Here is an 18,353-nt window from a genome sequence, read left to right on the forward strand (position 1 = left end):
ATAAAAGGATGCCTAGTGGAGAATTATGAAGTGATGAATATTGGAATAAACTGGATATGATGAGATTTTGTTTTAGATTATTGCTTGATTGAAGGAAGTGGCTTAGCTGAATATATGCAGATACAAAAATATTTGGAGGAGAAGCCCATGATGAGGAGATTTACAATGACGCCTAATTCTAGAAATCCTGTTAAGACGCCAGTTTCAGGGATGAAGGCTACACCGTTTCCAAGACACTCGCTTGGTGCAGAAGAGGTACGCCGAAGGGATGCGAGGGTTGTCAGGGAGAAGGGATATGTACAGCAGTGTGTTGATGGAGTTCATGATTTTCTTGTTGAGAATGGATATGAGGGGGTTATTTCGCATAAGGTGCTTCACAATCCATCATCTAAGGACTTCCAGAGCATTTTCAAGTTTTTATATGGGTTTATTGATGATATTGTGTTTTCGACGAGGTTTGAGGATGATGTAGTGAATGTGATGAAGAGTCTGAGGTATCCGTATTGTGGAGAGATAACGAAGAGTCAGCTTGCGGCAATTACTCCGCACACATGGCCAGTAATTCTGAGCATGTGTTATTGGCTGGTTGAGCTTGTGAAGATGGGAAGTATGGAGAATGAGGAAGGAGAAAGCGGAGTTGACGGATGTTTTTTTGAGTATGTGTGTGAAGGATATCTGCGGTTTATGGAGGGAGGTGAGAATGAGGGAGATGAAGAAGAGTTTGAAAGGAAGGTTATGGAGATATATACAGAAATGTTTAGTGGGATAGATAAGCGAAAAGAGGAGTTGAGGATGATAGAGACAAAAATAGCAGGGATGGGAAGTGCTCTTGAATCGCGTGAGCAGTTAGAAGGAAAGAAGAAAGAGCTTGCGGATGATCTGAATATGTTAATAGCATCTGAAAAGCAGTTAGAAGGAAAGAAGAGGAAGTATGCAATGATGCTTGAGAAGATATGTGATGAGATATGCAAGGTTGAAGAGGAGATTGAGTGTCTACGTAGAGACGAGGAAGAACTAAGGGGGCAGATTACTAGACAAAGGATCAATCCTGAGGATGTTAAGGAGATGAATGTGGAGAAGATTGAACTGTTCAAAGAGTTGGAGAGGATGAAGCCTGAGAAGGAGGGATTGATGAAGTATGTTGGGATGCAGGAGCGAGAGTTGCATGAGATGATTGAGGATGTTGAGAAGTTATGCTTTGATTTGAAGGGGCTTAGGGATGATATTTCATTGAGGTATGCAAAGGAAGGAAAGACTGAGCAAGGAAAGATGGGTAAGATTGTTAATGAGGCGAATGGAGAGGTGTATGAGGAAGGCATATCGAGAGTGATTGTACAATTGGAGGATGAGATGGCACAGAAGGAAGAGGCCATGGTGAGCATTGAGATGAGCAAGAATGTTCTTGAGGAGACTAATAATGAGAAGGAGGGGATGATGAATGAGCTTGGCAATAGGTTTAAGTATTGCAATGATAAGCTTGTGACGGCAGGGAAGCTTTATCTTGAGAAGAAGGAGATATCAGAGAGTGGACAGAGAAGAAGCAAGACGGAGATGGAGATGCTGGAGAATGAGCTTCTGAAGCTGAATCTTGAATCGAGCACGTCGTTACTTATGAGTGAGCAGAAGCTGCAGAAGGCAAGGATTCAGCTTGATAGGACGTTTAACAATGTGAATTATGAACGTGAGGAGATTAGCAAGATGATATTTAATTTCTACAACACGATGAGTGATGTGTATGTGCTGATACAATCGCAGGTTGAAGAGCTTAGAGGATTAGTGGAAGGATGATTTGTATAGAGTGTGATTGGCATTGACATTCATATGGGAGTAAATGAATAACTGATTGTGGATAAAAAGGTGATTGCTTATGAATAAAAATTAATTGATAAATAATGGATTTTATGCTGAGTGGATGAATAATGTAATTGATGAGTTTATGATGAATAAAAAGTAATTGATAAATGAAGTAACTGATGGGTTTATGATAAATAGCTGATGAGTGAAATAATTGAAAAGTAAACTGCTATCAATAAAACAACACGAAGGTATTTTAGTTGATAATTTTTGCCCTCTTGAAGGATTGATGAAGAACGTTAATAGAAATACAAGATTTGATGGGAAGAAGAATGATAAGATGAGTTCTAAGGGAAGGGTGAACAGGAAGGATATGCGAGGAAAGGATAGAATGCAGAATAAGAAGAAAGGGAGTGCAGTGAAGGGTGGTGACAAGAAAGTGTTGGTTGAAGCGCATCCAAGATTTGCTGGAGTGTATATTTCACGAGGCAAGGAAGACCTGCTGCTTACTAAGAACATGGTTCCTGGAGTGAGTGTGTATGGAGAGAAGAGAGTGGTTGTTGAATGTGATGGAGAGAAGGTTGAGTATAGGATGTGGAATGCATATAGAAGTAAGCTTGCAGCAGGGATAGTGTGTGGGGTTAAGGACATACATATTGGGCCTGGAAGCAAAGTGCTGTATTTGGGAGCGTCATCTGGGACGACTGTTTCGCATGTGTCTGATATTGTTGGCAAAGAAGGAGTTGTGTATGCGGTTGAGTTCAGCGAGAGGTCTGGACGAGACCTAGTGAACATGTGTATGAAGAGGACGAATGTAGTGCCGATCATAGAGGATGCAAGGCATCCATCGCGGTACAGAATGCTTGTACCGATGGTTGACTGTATTTTTTCTGATGTGTCGCAACCAGACCAGACAAGGATAGTTGGATTGAATGCACAGTATTTTTTGAAGGAGAGCGGAGGAATAGATGTGTCAATCAAGGCGAACTGTGTGAATTCGGCGGTTCCTGCTGAGACAGTTTTTGCTGATGAGGTGAATGTGCTGAGGAAGTGTGGCATAAAACCAAAAGAGCAGATAACGCTTGATCCATTTGAGAAGGACCATGCGGTTATTGTTGGAATATTCAAGAGTAGCAAGTCATCAGAGAAGTGATGAGAGCTGATAGAGTCTGCTATGAGTATAATAAAGTGCTAGAAGGAAGTGTGTATTGTATTTGGTTTACAAGGATATTAGTGGAATTTGTACAAATCAAGTGTAAATCTCAATGATTTTACATGATGAATTACATGGTGATGTTGTGCATGATGATTTTTATACAATGCAATGATTTTTATGCAATGAGATCATTAATTAAATGTTGTTTGTATTAGATGAGTTTATATGATAAGTTCATTAGATTATATTTTTACATGATGGTTTTGTATGATAACATGCACTGCAATATGCTCACATGAATATAGGCAAATTCACATACCGATTGATTTATAATCTATCATTTACCTAATCCAATACTCACGAGTATTCTTAGTCAACATTCTATAAATAACTACAACTATTTTACTATAACACTCCAAATATATTCATCAATTAGTTTATTTATCGAGATTTATTAGATTAACATGAACAAGTATATCTTGCCATGCTTAGCACTACCACATCATGGCAACCTTCTTCTTTGTCTTCTTATCTCCCTCATCATCAGACACATGGGCACTCTCTTCAAACTCTGCAACATATCTTTTCTTCCTCTTCATTTTCTTCTCTTTTGCAGTAACCTCCTTGTTGGCTATGTGGAATCTGTCCTTCAACTCCGTTCCATATATCCCACTCTCTAACCTCATCATCAGCTCATCCCCAATGTTCTTTTCAAAATTAACCTTATTAAGCGATCGGAGTGCACGCAGCTTCTCCCTTCTGTTCATCTTTTTCTTGCGTACCATATATTCAGCCTTCCCATGTTCCTTGAAGTACTCAAGCCTTCTCAGATACTGCGTAAACTTCGAGAGCTTCTGCTTGCACTTATGGATCATCTTATCATCCCAAAACTCAAGATTCGTATCTATCTCCTTGAGCGCCTCTTCATAGTTCATAGACAGCTTTATCTGCTCATACATGTCTTTGGGCACATGCAAACGCTCAGGCTCCTTCACAAAAAGATACAGTTCTTCTCCAATCGCCCTTACAGTTGCATACTTAGAGTTCGCCAGTGGACACGAAAACCTCTCGCATATCCCAGTAACATTGTTTGGATTTCTACACAGCAGTTTATCTTCCGTACTCATCTTGAACGAACAGTAATTCTTTCCGCATATGCTACGCCATATGCTTTCGTCAGACATCTGTGGGTATTGCTCAAATACAAAAATAACTCTTCGTTAGACATCCAATACACATGCGCATTGTGATTGTTTAACGCATGCCAACCATTAACTATATAAAACCATCCACATATACAGAATTCGCACATTCTGTGCTTCATACTCCAAAACTTCAATTAATTCTTCTAACGCTCTTCGTTTATTCAACAGTCTTCCAATATTCATTTGCATAAATTACACCTTCAAATGCTCAAATGAAAATCCATTTGGAAAAATCTCCGTTATGCTTGACACTCCAACCTTCTTCAGCAGCTCAGCCAACTTCCTTCTAACAAGAAGATGTCCTTTGTGCAGCCTTCCATTTATATGACTGGCATTCTTCGACTTTGTATCACTTAAAACCACGCTAGAACCGCATACCATGCACTTATCCATTCCAGAGCCTCCGTTTCTTGCAAAGTGTGCTTCTTTAAGCTTCTCTAAGTTCATCCTTGTCTTCTCACACTTCATAAATGCATCATATGCCTCACTCACCCCTTCTTGCTTCACAAGCTGCTCAATCGTGTTGTATTGCTTGTTGAATGTCTCTTCAACTTCTGCAATTTTATCTGCAAGCTCAATATCTTTGCCTTCGTCATTCCGTTTCTCAAGACATCTTTCTGTGTACACCACAATCTCTACGAGCAACCGTATGAATTCCCACTCATGCTGCTCAATCCCAATACTTCCTTGTCGACAATACTCAACTTTGTAGTATTCCTCATGACTTGTGTATCTGCATCTTCCAATGCTTCTCCTTGTATTCTCAAAAAGCTTGAAAGGACAGAAACATACAAGCATGTATTTACATATGCTTTCATCAATTGAACGTCTTTCTGTGCTTTTGTACACATCTCTGTCCAATCCAAGAAGTGTATTCAAAACTTCTCTTGCTCTGTCTACCATCTATACAAAAAGGGACTGTTAAACCAATGATATTGCTCTAATCATTTAACCATCTACACATCTAATCATCAAGTTTTAATAATCTAAGCATCTATTACAAGCCTAAACACATAAACACCTAATCTATTGCACATCTACACATCAAATCATCTAAACATCAAGTTTTAATTATCTAAACATCCACTACTCATAAAATCATCTAAACATCAAATCCACTACACACCTAAAAACCTAATCATCAACATTCCCTATCCTTCTCACAACCACTCGCTCTCCATTCTTCAATCTTACAACACAGTGCCTCAATGTGCTTCCCAAAAAACACATGTAGTCGTGAGGCAGGTCTGATCTCATCAAATTCATATACCTTAGGTAACTTCTGAAATGTGCGCTTATTTCATAAAACACTGCGCCTTCAAACCTGCATCCTATGAACTCAATCCCAACAAGCTTAGAATATCTCATACACAATGTTCTTGCAAGTCTGCTGTCTATTTCCGCATTGCGCAGGCTGAGAAAACTTATTCTTGGAAAATTCTTCTCAATCAGATGCCTTACATCATTGCCTTCCATATACACAGACTCAGGTTCGCACAGATCCATCCCTGTTAAATACCTCATGCCATTAAAGCATCTGATTCTATTTGCAAATGCACAGAAACCAACCTCCACATGCACATCTTTGCTCCTTATTTTAAACCATCCAATATCACTCATAACACATGCATTGACTATCCTTTCTATATCCACTTCCATGTTAATCAATTCAATTCGCTTCAGTCGAGGCATCTGTTCAATCATTTCAATAAAAACCCCACTATGCAGCGCAACTCCATCGCTGTAAAATCTATCTGGACTTACAGCCTGATCATTTATAACAACTCCATCAAATGACACACTTACCAATGTCTTTATGCCTAAAATGCATTTCAGGCTTTTATACGATATCGTACATCTCTTCATCTTTATCTCTTCTAAAATCATGCACAGTGTCCTTGTTACATCCAGATTTAGTACATTCTCCATATCCAATACTCTTATCACACTCCCATTAATCGAGCATATATCAAAGTAGCATGTATTTCTTATGCTCAAGTTTGTCAGATTCACAAACGGGCACAAATTCACATCAAAGGCCATCTTGCTGTCATGAAATGCCTTCCTTTCGTACGACGTCTTCCATGGTGCATTCAAAGACACTTCTTTATTCTCTCGGGCATTTCTGCAGAAACTTTTCAAGCGCCGCTCATACCTCGATATCATGTACAATACATCAACCGGAACATGTAGTATTACCCCCACATGTTTGTCTTTGCCCACATCCTGTCTTTTGCAATGTGTCCTAACATCAGCTATTCTTCTCATTGCACAGGGCCTCTGACCAGCATATTTGCAGGCATACAAAACCCTCTGCCTTTCAAATGAATCCCAAAGAGTCCGGAATCGCAGTCGTATCAATAGGAATGTCTGTGTTTGCAATAGGAATGCTTTTGCTAATGGATAAGGCATTGATGATATCCGGGAACCTCCTGATAGTTGTGGGCCTTGGACTGCTGTTGCGATCCAAATCACTTGCATTATTGAGCATCGATAAAGCGCATGGCATGGCTTTGTTTGTGATGGGAATCGTGTTTCTGATCTATGGATTCTGTGCGTTTGGATTTGTTCTGGAAGCTTCTGGACTATTTGTGATGCTAAAAGACTGCATTCCTACATTCAGGTCTGTGCTCAAGAACCTGCTGTTTTCAAGGCTTCCTATGTTCATAAGCAAAAAGTAAACTAATGTGAATACCGCATGAAAGTTCTTAAAGTTAATCACTGTATGGCATTAAATACGATGCATTCACTCGAGTTTATTACTCTGTCCTCTTGGCTCGATTCAGCGGACATTCAATATGTGTAGCAGTATCTTCACAGCCATCCTTCTCTCTTAAAAGGCTCAGGCCATACGTATTCAGTAGTTTAACTGCTTCAATCTCTTCCTTATTACATCTATCTGCACCCCAGCGATGCTTTCTTCTGAACACATCAAGAACCTGCCCAACACATTCATATGCCTCTCTAACATCAAAAAGACTGAGCATAAGTCTATTCGAAAGAACATCGCATATGCTGACTGCCAATTCATTGTCTATGCAATACTCAACCTCAGAAATAAGATATGAATACTTTCTGGACATCACGTGCCTCTTTTCTCCATTGGCAATGTAATCTGCAAGCTTCAATGCCCTTGCTCCATAAAACCTGGCAAACCGTCTAGCCATGTCCTCGGGAACTTTCAGTTTCTTATTAATCTCTTTCCACGTATCCTCAGTGTATCCATGTGCTCCAACAATCTTTACATGTCTTGTTACGCATCTTCTCTGAGGCTGTAGAGAAAACACATTCACTGCAATGTCGATTGCTTCCTCAGCCATTTTCCTGTATATTGTCCACTTACCACCAGTAATTGTGATCAATCCATTGTCATCGATGCCAATATAATGCTTCCTTACAATTGAGCTTGTATCAGATGCACAGCCATCTTTCACAAGTGATCGAATTCCTGTCCATACTGCTGAGGCATCTCTTCGCGTTGGTTTTGGTGACACAGAAGAGTACGATCCAACTTCATTGAGTAGAAAGTCAAGATCACTTTCGGTTGGTATCGTGTCTCCATCAACTGTTCTTGCATCTGTCGATCCAACAAGTGTCTTTCCCATCCATGGCATGAAGAAAACTACTCTGCCATCGCTAGACTGTGGATCAAGAAATCCCATATCTCTTGGAATGTACTTGCCAGAAAGAACAATGTGTGTTCCTGAGCTTTGTACAACAATTTTATCCTTGCATTTTTCATCCATCATCCTGAGTGTGTCTACAAGATTTCCTGTGCTATTGATGATGCCTTTTGCACGGATCTCAATTGTCTTACCTGTTATTTCATCTCTACATCTAATTCCAACAACCTTCGAGCACTCAAAAATCAATTGAATTACAGATACGTGGTTTGCAACCGCTGCACCATGGTATGCTGCAGTTACTGCAAGCATCACATTATTTCTTGCATCGTCTTGCTGGCCATCAAAGTATACCATTGCACCATACAGGTTGTGTCTGTTTACCTGAGGAAATGCATGCACAGCCTGCTCTTTACTAATAAAGTAGCTCTTACCTAATGACTTTATGCCAGACATCCAGTCATATAGCTTCAGGCCAATATAATAATAAGGTGCCCATGCTTTGCTGTATATTGGAACAATTATCTTGATTGTGTTTGTTAAGTAGGGTGAAATGTTGAACATTACTGTCCGTTCACTTAATGCCTGCAATACAAGTTTGCACTGTGACCAGCCAAAGCTTGCAATTGCCTTTGCAAGATACCTTACTCCACCATGTACAAGCTTTGTGGATTTTGAGCTTGTACCAGACCCAAAGTCCATTCTTTCTATCAATGCCACCTTGAGTCCTCGCGTGGTTGCATCCAGTGCGCATCCTGCACCCGTGCATCCGCCACCAACAACAACAAGATCAAAAGATTCCGATTCTAATCTGCACAGAGTTTCATCCCTACTGCAAGGTGCCCACTCTAGTGACGGGGCCTTGTCAAAGCTCATTCCAAGCTTATTCCGTCTTTTGCAGTAGAGATACCTGATAATCACAACTGCAAGGGCTGTAGCAAGAAATACACCGATTACCATATGCATGACATTCTTTTTGTTTATATTCTATAGAACATGCGTATTGCATAAACTGACGAATTATGTTTGTTAGCGAACCAATTAGGATGTGAATGACGTCCACAATCCTGAATTGTTGTAGTTATGTGCATAAACATGACCTGATTGGTTTACTAAGCCATGCCTTAAACAATAAAAGACTCTACAATGCCCTGTATATGCAGGGAGTGAAGTTTGTGGATGTTCTGAAGTCGTTTGAGGGAAAAACTGAGGGAGAGGATTACAAGAAGCAGAAGAAGGGATACGACGAGAGAAAACTGATTGAAAACGACGTGAAGCGGACACAGCTCCTGGGGGTTAGAAGGGTCTCTAAAGAGTCTAGTGTTCTTAAGATGATTCTTTTTGATTGCCTGTGCACGATTTCTGTTGAATATGTGCAGGGAATGAGCGAAATAGCATCTGTATTTGTTTTGCACTATTTCAAAGACATTGTTAGGAAGGAGATTGGAGTGGATACTGAGGAAACGAATGAACATGTAGATAAAGAAGAGGATGATTCGGTTGATATTTCTGAACGGTTTATAGATGCGGGGGAAGATGAGAAGACAAAGATTAAGGAGATAATCAAAAAAAATTCAGAAGTAAATGATGTGCTCAGGACGGTACTGATAAATGTGTTTAGAAGGAAATTTGAACCTATAGTGGCTGATGGATTTAAGGAGTATAGAAGGAATATGAAAGTGTTTGTGGAGATGATAAGACGTAGGACTGGGACAAGGATATCAGAGATGGAATGCTTCCGGTTTATGGAGAGCATCCTGACGTTTTTTCTGAGGAATCTGTCGAGTGTGGAGGATGTGCACAAGATGTTTGAGATAATTCTTGCATGCCCCAACAATTGTCCGTTTATTCTACTTGTGCTGTTTTATGAGCAGATATCTACGAAGAAAGCAATACAAAAAGTTGATGATGATCTGTTTGTGAAAGTTATTGAAGTGGAAGAGGAGTTTATCAGGACGCAGAAGAGGACTGAAGAGGGAAGCAAAGTGTCTAGAAGGAATATGTTAGTTGCAGGAGGCGTTGTAAGTGTGGTTGTAGCGATAGCAATATACGGAGCGATGAAGAGGGAAGGATCTAAAGGATGAGAATGCATTGAGGGGTTCGTATATGATTTGAGAAGGAATACATGGAATCTGATAGATAAACGATTAAAGGATGTTTTTTGATTTATGTGTGTTTTATATGGTTTAACAGTGTGTTTGTAATGACTTAGGTATTGATAAATAGCAAACTTGAAAATTCATGAGTTTGTAATATAGCATGATAGAATGAATTGTGGTTATAAAATTACACGATACTTGTAATCTAGCATGATTAACATATTGTGATTTATATAACTGTTGTAAAAAGAGATGTTTTGAGTCCCCTGAATGTTCTTCAGTGAGAAGATAAAAGTGATGCCTCTTGGAGCAGGAAATGAGGTAGGAAGATCCTGTGTGATTGTTGAGTGTGCAGGTAGAACGCTGATGCTTGACTGTGGAGTGCATCCGGCATACACAGGAACGGCATCGCTTCCGTTTTTGGATCTGATTGATCTTTCGAAGGTTGATGCGGTGTTTATTACGCATTTTCATCTTGATCATGCAGCTGCGTTACCATTTCTGACGGAAAAGACAAGCTTCAAAGGAAAGGTGTACATGACACATCCAACAAAAGCGATTCTTAAGTGGCTACTGAACGATTACATAAGGATCATCAATGCATCCTCTGATGTTGACTTCTACACTGAGGGAGACCTGACCAGATGTTATGACCGGATTATTCCAATTGATTATCACCAGGAAGTCAATGTGAAGGGAATAAAAGTTAAGGCATTGAATGCAGGGCATGTGCTTGGCGCGGCGATGTTCCTGATAGAGATTGAGAAGAGTAAATTGCTGTACACTGGAGATTTTAGCAGAGAAGAGGATCGACATCTTAAAGCAGCTGAGTCACCAGAGTGCAAGCTTGATGCACTGATTACAGAGTCCACGTACGGAGTGCAATGCCATCTTCCGAGGGTTGAGAGGGAAAGTAGATTTACGAGTGTTGTACAGAATGTTGTCTTAAGGGGAGGACGATGCCTTCTTCCTGTTTTTGCACTTGGAAGGGCTCAGGAGTTGCTTCTTATTCTTGAGGAGCATTGGGGATCTAATGCGATGCTTCATAAGATTCCGATATATTATGCATCGGCATTAGCGAAGAGATGCATGGGAGTTTACCAGACATATATAGGAATGATGAATGAAAGGATTCAGCGACTGAGTCTTGTTAGGAATCCGTTTGCATTTAAGTATGTACAGAGCCTGAAAGGGATTGATTCTTTTGATGATGAGGGGCCGTGTGTGATAATGGCAAGTCCTGGAATGTTGCAGAGCGGTCTTTCTCGGGATCTTTTTGAAAGATGGTGCTCAGATGCAAAAAATGCAGTGATAATACCTGGATATTGTGTTGATGGGACACTTGCAAAGGAGATTCTAAGTGAACCTAAGGAAATAGATGCACTGAACGGGAAGAGACTAAGACTGAATATGACAGTGGAATATATTTCATTTAGTGCACATGTTGATTTTACTCAGAATAGCCAGTTTATTGATGAATGTCAACCAAAGCACTTGTTCTTTGTGCACGGGGAGGCTAATGAGATGCAGAGGCTTCGGAATGTGATACAGCAGCGGAATGAGAAGAACGGAGTGGAGATGGCGCTTTATACACTGAGGAACGGTGAAGAAGCGAGTTTTGATGTTATTAAGGATAATGAAGCGAAGATATTCAGTGGATTTGAGGGAGAGTTTGAAGGGATTGTGATAGGAACAGAGGATGACATCAGAATATACAGAAGGAGTGAGCTAGCGGATTCTAAATACAAAGAGGTGAGTGTGTATGAGCGACAGCGAATTCCATATAATTCAACTGGTGTGTTTCTAAAGCAGGTGCTTGTTGATAGTTTTGAGGAGCTTGTTGAGGTTAGCAATGGATTTCTGGTTGGCAATGTGCTGGTGATGCTTGAGGGGCAAGAAGTGGTGCTTGAGTGGAAGAGCAATTATGTTGATGATGTTTTGGCAATTGCGGTTAGTAAGGTAATTTCTGATGTTGGTAAAAAAGCAAGAGGAGCGAAGTTGAGCATGATGGGTAAGGAGGAGTTGCTGCTAAAGGTGCTCAAGAACTACTTTGTGATTGAGCAACAAGCAGACAGAATCCGAGTGGTGAGTGGATATAAAGAGGCTTATGTTGCAGGTTTTGATGTGTATGGGGATGCAGAGATGTGCAGTAAGGTAAAAGAGTACATTAAGAAGATAGATGCAATATATTTTAATTGAGATAGATACAGTACAAATAAGGAGAGTTGATTATTAGGTAAGTATAAGGTATGAATGGTAATTAAATGTTTGTTTTGAGAAGAGATATTTTTGGGAACCCTGTAAGATGAGGATGACTGAGAGAGTTGTTGTTTCTGAGGAAGGAGCTTTCCGCCACATCAACTACCAGAAGGATGTCAAGTGTACGCCTGATGGGTCAAGGACGATTCTAGAAGTGTTTTTGAACAGATGCAACTTGCTTGGAGAGCATGCAATGATGGGGACGATAGTTGGATCTGAGGTTATGTATCTGACTGCAAATGAGATGAAAAGCAAAGCAGAAAACATTTCGAGCTTTCTGAATGGAATAACAAAGCCTGGAGACATGATTGGGATATACTCACCGAATAGATACGAATGGATTGCGGCAGAGATGGCAGGATATATGTCTGGATGTGTGAATGTGCCATTGTATTCGACGTTTTCGCCTTCTGCGGTGCAATTAGTTTTTGAGGAGACGGGCATGAAGGTTATTTTTGTATCTGCAGATAAGGCAAAGCTGCTGCTTGAGAATGTGTTTTTGGTGTCTGGAGGGGAGCAGTTCCATGTGATTATGATGGACAAGGACGAGGATGTATGCGAGAAGTTGCGCAGAGCTGGAGTGAACACGAATTATTTTGAAGATCTTGCAAATGTAGAAGGAACAAGTAATGTGGAGTTTTATCCCAAAGGAGAGGATCTTGCAACTGTGTGCTACACGAGTGGAACGTCTGGAAGGCCTAAGGGTGTGATGCTAACGCACAGTAACTTTATTACATCGATAGCAGCGTTTTACAGAGGATCTACGAAGGAAGAGTTACCATCGTTTGTGAATGATGAAGGGGTGTATCTGTCGTACCTGCCGCTAGCGCATGTGATGGAGAGGCTGTGCATGAATATTTCTATATCTGCAGGATTAAAAGTGGGATTTTATCGAGGAGATGCAAAGATGCTCCAGATGGACTTTCTGACGGTCAAGCCAGCATTTATTGCATCTGTGCCTAGGGTTTTGAATTTGTTTAAGGATAGAATTGAGACTGAAATTAGGAAGAAGAATTTTTTGGTTAGAGGAATTTTTAAGCTTGCACTGAAGTACAAGATTTGGAAGCAGCGGAAGGGAGTGATGAGTAGCAAGTTTCTTGACTGGATGATATTTGATAAAGTGTCTAAGCAGTTTGGAGGAGAGATCCGATGGATATTGTGTGGAGCAGCACCATTGAAACCTGAGGTGCTGTATTTTATTCAGGCTGTGTTTTCATGCCGTGTTTTCCAGGGATATGGACAGACAGAGAATATTGGAGCAGGGCTGTTGCAGCCTATTGATTGCAATGACTACGACAATGTTGGAATTCCGTATCCAGCGAATGAGATTAAGCTTGAGAAGATGTCGCCTGAGTTTCAGCAGGAGTGTGACCGAAGACATCCAGGTATGGATGTTGGGGAGATAATGATGAGGGGAGATAATATCACAAGCGGTTATTACAAGCGACCGAATGACACGAAAGCGCTGTTTGGCAAGGACGGGTGGCTGCGCACAGGAGATATTGGAATGTATGATCCAACGATTGGAATGTTCCATATTGTTGGCAGGATTAAGGATGGGTTTAAAACGTCGCAGGGTGAATATATTGATCCTGAGAAGCTTGAGAATATGTATACGGATGGAAATGTTATTATGGATGTGTGTATACCAAGAAGGACTGATAGTGACAAGATAGTGGCGATAGTGGTATGTCCTGATGAGCGTAGAAGTGAGGCTAGTATTTTGGCTCATGTGAAAGGGATTGGGGAGAAGCTATTTTGGGAGAAGGCCGTGACAAAGCTTGAGATTCCACATAATGTAGTTGTTATACGCAAAGGGTTTGATAGTTTTGAACGACAGGAGTTCCTTACGCCTACGTCTAAGAAAAAGCGGCATGAGATTGAGATGTATTTTTCTCGGGAGATTGATGAGGCGTTTATGACTAAATGATTAAATGATGTGATATCTGTTAATTGATGATAACTTTATTATTAAATGAAGTGTTATTTTATGCATGTGAACAAGCGTGAGTTTTAATAGAAAGGATTTTTTGGCGGAACTCAGGACCCATAAATGGAGAATTTGCAGAACACGAAGAGGACAAAGGTTGAGGAGCCTGGATTGGAAAGGATTAGGAAGCAGGTTGAAAGTCTTGTTGGTGGGTTGGATCTGAAGCATGTGGATGTTGAAGAGCTTATGCAGAAGATACGCTCTGGATGGTGTGAAGACATGAGCTGGAAGGAGATGGTTTACTACAGTGGAGAGACTGCAGCAGCCATGATAACGAAGCACCCTGAGTATGGAACGGTATCTTCGAGGATAGTCATGATGCATCTGAATGAGGTGACGATGGACTCCTTTGTTGAGAAGATCAAGTATATACAAAAGCACAGGGGAATAATTTCTGAAGAGATGTATGAGCTGATTGTGAGGCGTGAAGATGAGATTGAACGAATGATAGACTATGAGAATGACTTTAGGTTTAGTTATTTTGGGATTCTTACACTGATGAAGTCTTATTTGGTGAAGGTGGGAGATGAGATTGTTGAGAGACCGCAAGACATGTTAATGAGGATGGCGCTACAGATACATGGAGAGGATTTTGATGGAGTTAAGGAAACGTATGAGATGCTTTCTGAGCACTACTTTACGCATGCAACGCCTACGTTGTATAATTCATGCATGAAGAATCCACAACTGGCAAGCTGCTTTTTGATAACACCGAAGGAAGACTCGATTGAAGGGGTTTATGACATGATCAATCAGACAGCAATAATATCGAAGCATGCGGGAGGAATTGGATTGAATCTGCACGGAATAAGATCCAAAGGGTCTGCACTAAGAAGTACTGGTGGACGAAGCAACGGGATTATTCCATTGATCCAGGTCTTGAACTCTACAAAGAGGTATGTGAACCAAGGGTCTGAGCGAAGACCTGGATCTATAGCTATTTTTCTTGAACCGTGGCACATGGAGATATTTGACTTTCTTGAGTTGCGCAAGAATACTGGTGCAGAGGAGCTGCGTGCCAGGGATGTATTTACTGCGCTGTGGGTATGTGATTTGTTTATGGAGCGGGTTAAAAACAATGAGGAGTGGTCTTTATTCTGTCCTAATGAAGCAGTGGGCCTTGCGGATGTGTGGGGAAAGGAGTTTAACGAGCTGTATTGCAAGTATGAGAGGACAATAAGCAGGACAGTTATACCTGCGCAGAAGTTGTGGAAGGCGATTGTTGAATCGCAGATTGAGACTGGAACGCCGTATATGTGTTACAAGGACACATCCAACAGACTAAGTAATCAACAACACTTGGGAACTATCAAATCATCAAATCTATGTGCAGAGATTATAGAGTATTCAGCAGCTGATGAGACAGCGGTCTGCAACCTTGCGTCTGTATGCCTGTCGAAGTTTGTGAAGAACGGAGGGTTTGATTTTGAACTATTTGGAAAGACACTGAAGATTATAACGCGGAACCTGAACAAGGTGATTGATAAGAACCACTATCCTGTTGAAGAGACTCGAAGGTCGAATCTAAGGCATCGCCCGATTGGAATAGGGGTTCAAGGACTTGCTGATCTTTTTGCGATGCTGAGACTTCCTTTTGATAGCGAAGACGCCAGGAAGCTGAATAAGGATATTTTTGAGGCGATGTATTACTTTTCGTTAGATGCCTCTTGTGAGATAGCTGAAAGAGAAGGACGGTTTGATTCGTATGAAGGATCGCCCATAAGTAAAGGAAAGTTCCATTTTGAACTTGCAGAACGAAATGGATCTGAACGCTGGGACTGGGAGCAGCTGAGGGCAAGGATTGCAAAACATGGGGTACGTAACAGCCTTCTGATTGCACTGATGCCTACGGCAGGGACATCGCAGATATTTGGAAATAACGAGGCGTTTGAACCATACACATCGAACATATACACACGACGAACCCATGCAGGAGAGTTCCAGGTTGTTAACAGGTACCTTGTGGATGACCTTGTGAGAATTGGGTTGTGGTCGTATGAGATGAAGAATCTGATTATTGAGAACGAAGGATCTATACAGAACATAGTGTCGATACCCAAGGAGATCAGGGATATATACAAAACGGCATGGGAGATAAAGATGAAGGCAGTGATAGATCTTGCAGCAGACAGACAGGCATATGTTGATCAATCACAATCATTGAATATTTTTATTGCAAAGCCAACGTATTCTCAAATAACATCTATGCATTTCTACGGGTTCCATTCAGGACTGAAGACGGGAATGTATTATCTGAGGACACGGCCAATAACGTCGGCAATTAAGTTTACGGTTGACAAGAAGCTTGCGGAAAAGACACTGTCTTCGATGAATGATGGAGATGAGACGTGCTTTATGTGCTCCTCATGAGTGCGAAACGATTTGAGATTAAACAGTTGCTTATTATTGATAGTGTTGTGTATGACAACAAATGGATATATTTGAAAATGTTGTGACCCCGAGTAGTTCAATGGCGACAATCAGTGGGAAGAACAGGCTGTTGATTGAGATGGAGTCGATGGCAAAGAACCCACCACCTGGATGCAGTGCAGGGCCTGTGAATCCCGATGAACTTGATAAGTGGAATGCGGTGATAATGGGGCCTCCAGGATCTATTTATGAGGATGGAATGTTTGAATTACAGATTGTGTTTCCACCGTTCTATCCTTTCAGTCCACCAAAAGTGACATTCAACACGCGGATATTCCACTGCAACATATTTGAGAAGAATGTGTGTCTTGACATTCTGAAGGATCAGTGGACACCTGCACTGACAATAGACAAAGTTCTGTTGTCGATTATTGTCCTTCTGCAGGAGCCGAATCCAGATGATCCACTTAATGGAGAGGCAGCAGGGCTATACCGCAAAAACATAGAGAAATATGAGAAGAAGGCGAAGAAGTGGGTTAAGCTTTATGCATCGAAGTATAAGTCTGAAGATGAAGTTCTGTGAGATATATTGCAGTGCTGTGTGATTAAAGAGTTTTGTTGAGTTGATGTGTTTGGAATTGCTATAATATGGCATTTGATTATTATGCAATGCTTAGTTAGAGTAATATAAATGGAAAAATCACGAGCACTTCAATCCCATGCAGTTTGGAGAGGCCGGGCTTCGTCTTCTTGAAGATGCCAGGTCGAATACACTTAAGCCATACAGGCACCAAGAAGCAAGAACATTGTGTGATGAAAACAAGTTACTGTGCGAAATGATGGACGATTTGAAAAGGAAGGCTGGAAATGAAGTTTCAGAGGAGCTTTCAGTCAACTACATCATGCTGAAATATACGAAGGAACGTAATGAGAGGATTCTAAGGGCATACTGGTTCCACAGGTCATTGCATTTATTTCGTTGCTTTTTTTCTGGAGAATGCAATGCAGGATTGTTGTCTTCTGATGAGTTGGAATACACAAGCAAATATAACAGCATTCTTAAAGACTACCTGCTTGATTTTTCGGTACTTGACTTCACAGAATCAATGCCCCCAATAGACTTTTTTGTTAGCATCATCACATTAGAAGACTGTGGAATTGTAATGGATGCTGATGATGTTGTTGAACTTAAGAAGGACAGGATATACTTCATCAGAAAAGGCACTGTGACTCATCTGATCAAGAATGGGCTTGTGCGCATGGTTTAGATATAATAATGCATGCAAATGTTATTATGCAAGCATAAATCAATAAACATAGAAGAATTTTATTTATTGTTCAAACTCTTGATCTTGCTCTTTATGACTTTAAATGCATCATCAACACTCATCTCTTCGTGCTCAGAGCCAACCACATGCATCTCCACATCAAACAGACATTCTGCATCCTCTTTTGAAATACCAAATATCTCACACTCGACATTCTCCTTGATTTTAGATTCGTCATAGCCTCTGTCTTTCAATCTCTTGTACAATATTTCAATAGGCAAGGTCAGAACAAAAATCATATCAAAGTCCAGTGTACTTGCCACTTCACAGCAGTGAGTATCAACAATATACGAATCTGTTTCACAAAGATCCAATAAAAGCGCATTCCTAACTTTTTGATCATCAAATACAAACGATTTATACTCTTCACTGTACTCATCATACAATTTGTTTTCCTCTATATATTTGCTGACATCTATGTGCTTTATTCCAAATACCTCAGAAACTCTTGTGCAGAACGTTGTTTTTCCTACTCCTGGTGTTCCTGTCACTAAAATTTTCATGACAATGCAGGGCCTACAGACCATAA

General features: G+C 40.7%; 14 protein-coding genes across 14 annotated transcripts; 9 read left to right on the forward strand and 5 right to left on the reverse strand.

Moving 5' to 3' along the window:
* Positions 1–147: 147 nt before the first annotated feature.
* M896_050740 (chromosome segregation protein) lies at positions 148–1,788 on the forward strand (the record flags this gene model as incomplete). The annotated part of the gene is made up of 1 exon (XM_014708223.1): positions 148–1,788. The coding sequence occupies one exon, from the start codon at positions 148–150 to the stop codon at positions 1,786–1,788; it is 1,641 nt and encodes a 546-aa protein (XP_014563709.1).
* A 295-nt stretch (positions 1,789–2,083) lies between these two features.
* M896_050750 (fibrillarin) lies at positions 2,084–2,947 on the forward strand (the record flags this gene model as incomplete). Its single annotated transcript, XM_014708224.1, has 1 exon — positions 2,084–2,947. The coding sequence occupies one exon, from the start codon at positions 2,084–2,086 to the stop codon at positions 2,945–2,947; it is 864 nt and encodes a 287-aa protein (XP_014563710.1).
* Positions 2,948–3,444: 497 nt separating this feature from the next.
* Positions 3,445–4,134, reverse strand: M896_050760 (HMG-like nuclear protein; the record flags this gene model as incomplete). The annotated part of the gene is made up of 1 exon (XM_014708225.1): positions 3,445–4,134. One exon carries the CDS (start codon positions 4,132–4,134, stop codon positions 3,445–3,447), a length of 690 nt encoding a protein of 229 aa, XP_014563711.1.
* Positions 4,135–4,347: 213 nt separating this feature from the next.
* Positions 4,348–5,058, reverse strand: M896_050770 (subunit of U1 snRNP; the record flags this gene model as incomplete). The annotated part of the gene is made up of 1 exon (XM_014708226.1): positions 4,348–5,058. The coding sequence occupies one exon, from the start codon at positions 5,056–5,058 to the stop codon at positions 4,348–4,350; it is 711 nt and encodes a 236-aa protein (XP_014563712.1).
* A 231-nt stretch (positions 5,059–5,289) lies between these two features.
* M896_050780 (uncharacterized protein) lies at positions 5,290–6,423 on the reverse strand (the record flags this gene model as incomplete). Its single annotated transcript, XM_014708227.1, has 1 exon — positions 5,290–6,423. The coding sequence occupies one exon, from the start codon at positions 6,421–6,423 to the stop codon at positions 5,290–5,292; it is 1,134 nt and encodes a 377-aa protein (XP_014563713.1).
* Positions 6,424–6,479: 56 nt separating this feature from the next.
* On the forward strand, positions 6,480–6,836 carry M896_050790 (uncharacterized protein; the record flags this gene model as incomplete). The annotated part of the gene is made up of 1 exon (XM_014708228.1): positions 6,480–6,836. The coding sequence occupies one exon, from the start codon at positions 6,480–6,482 to the stop codon at positions 6,834–6,836; it is 357 nt and encodes a 118-aa protein (XP_014563714.1).
* Positions 6,837–6,914: 78 nt separating this feature from the next.
* Positions 6,915–8,738, reverse strand: M896_050800 (glycerol-3-phosphate dehydrogenase; the record flags this gene model as incomplete). Its single annotated transcript, XM_014708229.1, has 1 exon — positions 6,915–8,738. The coding sequence occupies one exon, from the start codon at positions 8,736–8,738 to the stop codon at positions 6,915–6,917; it is 1,824 nt and encodes a 607-aa protein (XP_014563715.1).
* Positions 8,739–8,935: 197 nt separating this feature from the next.
* On the forward strand, positions 8,936–9,862 carry M896_050810 (uncharacterized protein; the record flags this gene model as incomplete). The annotated part of the gene is made up of 1 exon (XM_014708230.1): positions 8,936–9,862. One exon carries the CDS (start codon positions 8,936–8,938, stop codon positions 9,860–9,862), a length of 927 nt encoding a protein of 308 aa, XP_014563716.1.
* Positions 9,863–10,147: 285 nt separating this feature from the next.
* Positions 10,148–12,076, forward strand: M896_050820 (putative RNA-processing beta-lactamase; the record flags this gene model as incomplete). Its single annotated transcript, XM_014708231.1, has 1 exon — positions 10,148–12,076. One exon carries the CDS (start codon positions 10,148–10,150, stop codon positions 12,074–12,076), a length of 1,929 nt encoding a protein of 642 aa, XP_014563717.1.
* Positions 12,077–12,182: 106 nt separating this feature from the next.
* On the forward strand, positions 12,183–14,066 carry M896_050830 (long-chain acyl-CoA synthetase; the record flags this gene model as incomplete). Its single annotated transcript, XM_014708232.1, has 1 exon — positions 12,183–14,066. The coding sequence occupies one exon, from the start codon at positions 12,183–12,185 to the stop codon at positions 14,064–14,066; it is 1,884 nt and encodes a 627-aa protein (XP_014563718.1).
* A 123-nt stretch (positions 14,067–14,189) lies between these two features.
* On the forward strand, positions 14,190–16,496 carry M896_050840 (ribonucleoside-diphosphate reductase; the record flags this gene model as incomplete). Its single annotated transcript, XM_014708233.1, has 1 exon — positions 14,190–16,496. The coding sequence occupies one exon, from the start codon at positions 14,190–14,192 to the stop codon at positions 16,494–16,496; it is 2,307 nt and encodes a 768-aa protein (XP_014563719.1).
* Positions 16,497–16,596: 100 nt separating this feature from the next.
* Positions 16,597–17,079, forward strand: M896_050850 (ubiquitin-conjugating enzyme; the record flags this gene model as incomplete). Its single annotated transcript, XM_014708234.1, has 1 exon — positions 16,597–17,079. The coding sequence occupies one exon, from the start codon at positions 16,597–16,599 to the stop codon at positions 17,077–17,079; it is 483 nt and encodes a 160-aa protein (XP_014563720.1).
* A 136-nt stretch (positions 17,080–17,215) lies between these two features.
* M896_050860 (uncharacterized protein) lies at positions 17,216–17,764 on the forward strand (the record flags this gene model as incomplete). Its single annotated transcript, XM_014708235.1, has 1 exon — positions 17,216–17,764. One exon carries the CDS (start codon positions 17,216–17,218, stop codon positions 17,762–17,764), a length of 549 nt encoding a protein of 182 aa, XP_014563721.1.
* A 59-nt stretch (positions 17,765–17,823) lies between these two features.
* On the reverse strand, positions 17,824–18,327 carry M896_050870 (putative kinase; the record flags this gene model as incomplete). Its single annotated transcript, XM_014708236.1, has 1 exon — positions 17,824–18,327. The coding sequence occupies one exon, from the start codon at positions 18,325–18,327 to the stop codon at positions 17,824–17,826; it is 504 nt and encodes a 167-aa protein (XP_014563722.1).
* Between the last annotated feature and the right edge of the window lie 26 nt (positions 18,328–18,353).

This window comes from Ordospora colligata (assembly GCF_000803265.1).
Source record: "Ordospora colligata OC4 chromosome Unknown contig_05, whole genome shotgun sequence".
NCBI classification, from domain to species: Eukaryota; Fungi; Microsporidia; family Ordosporidae; genus Ordospora; species Ordospora colligata.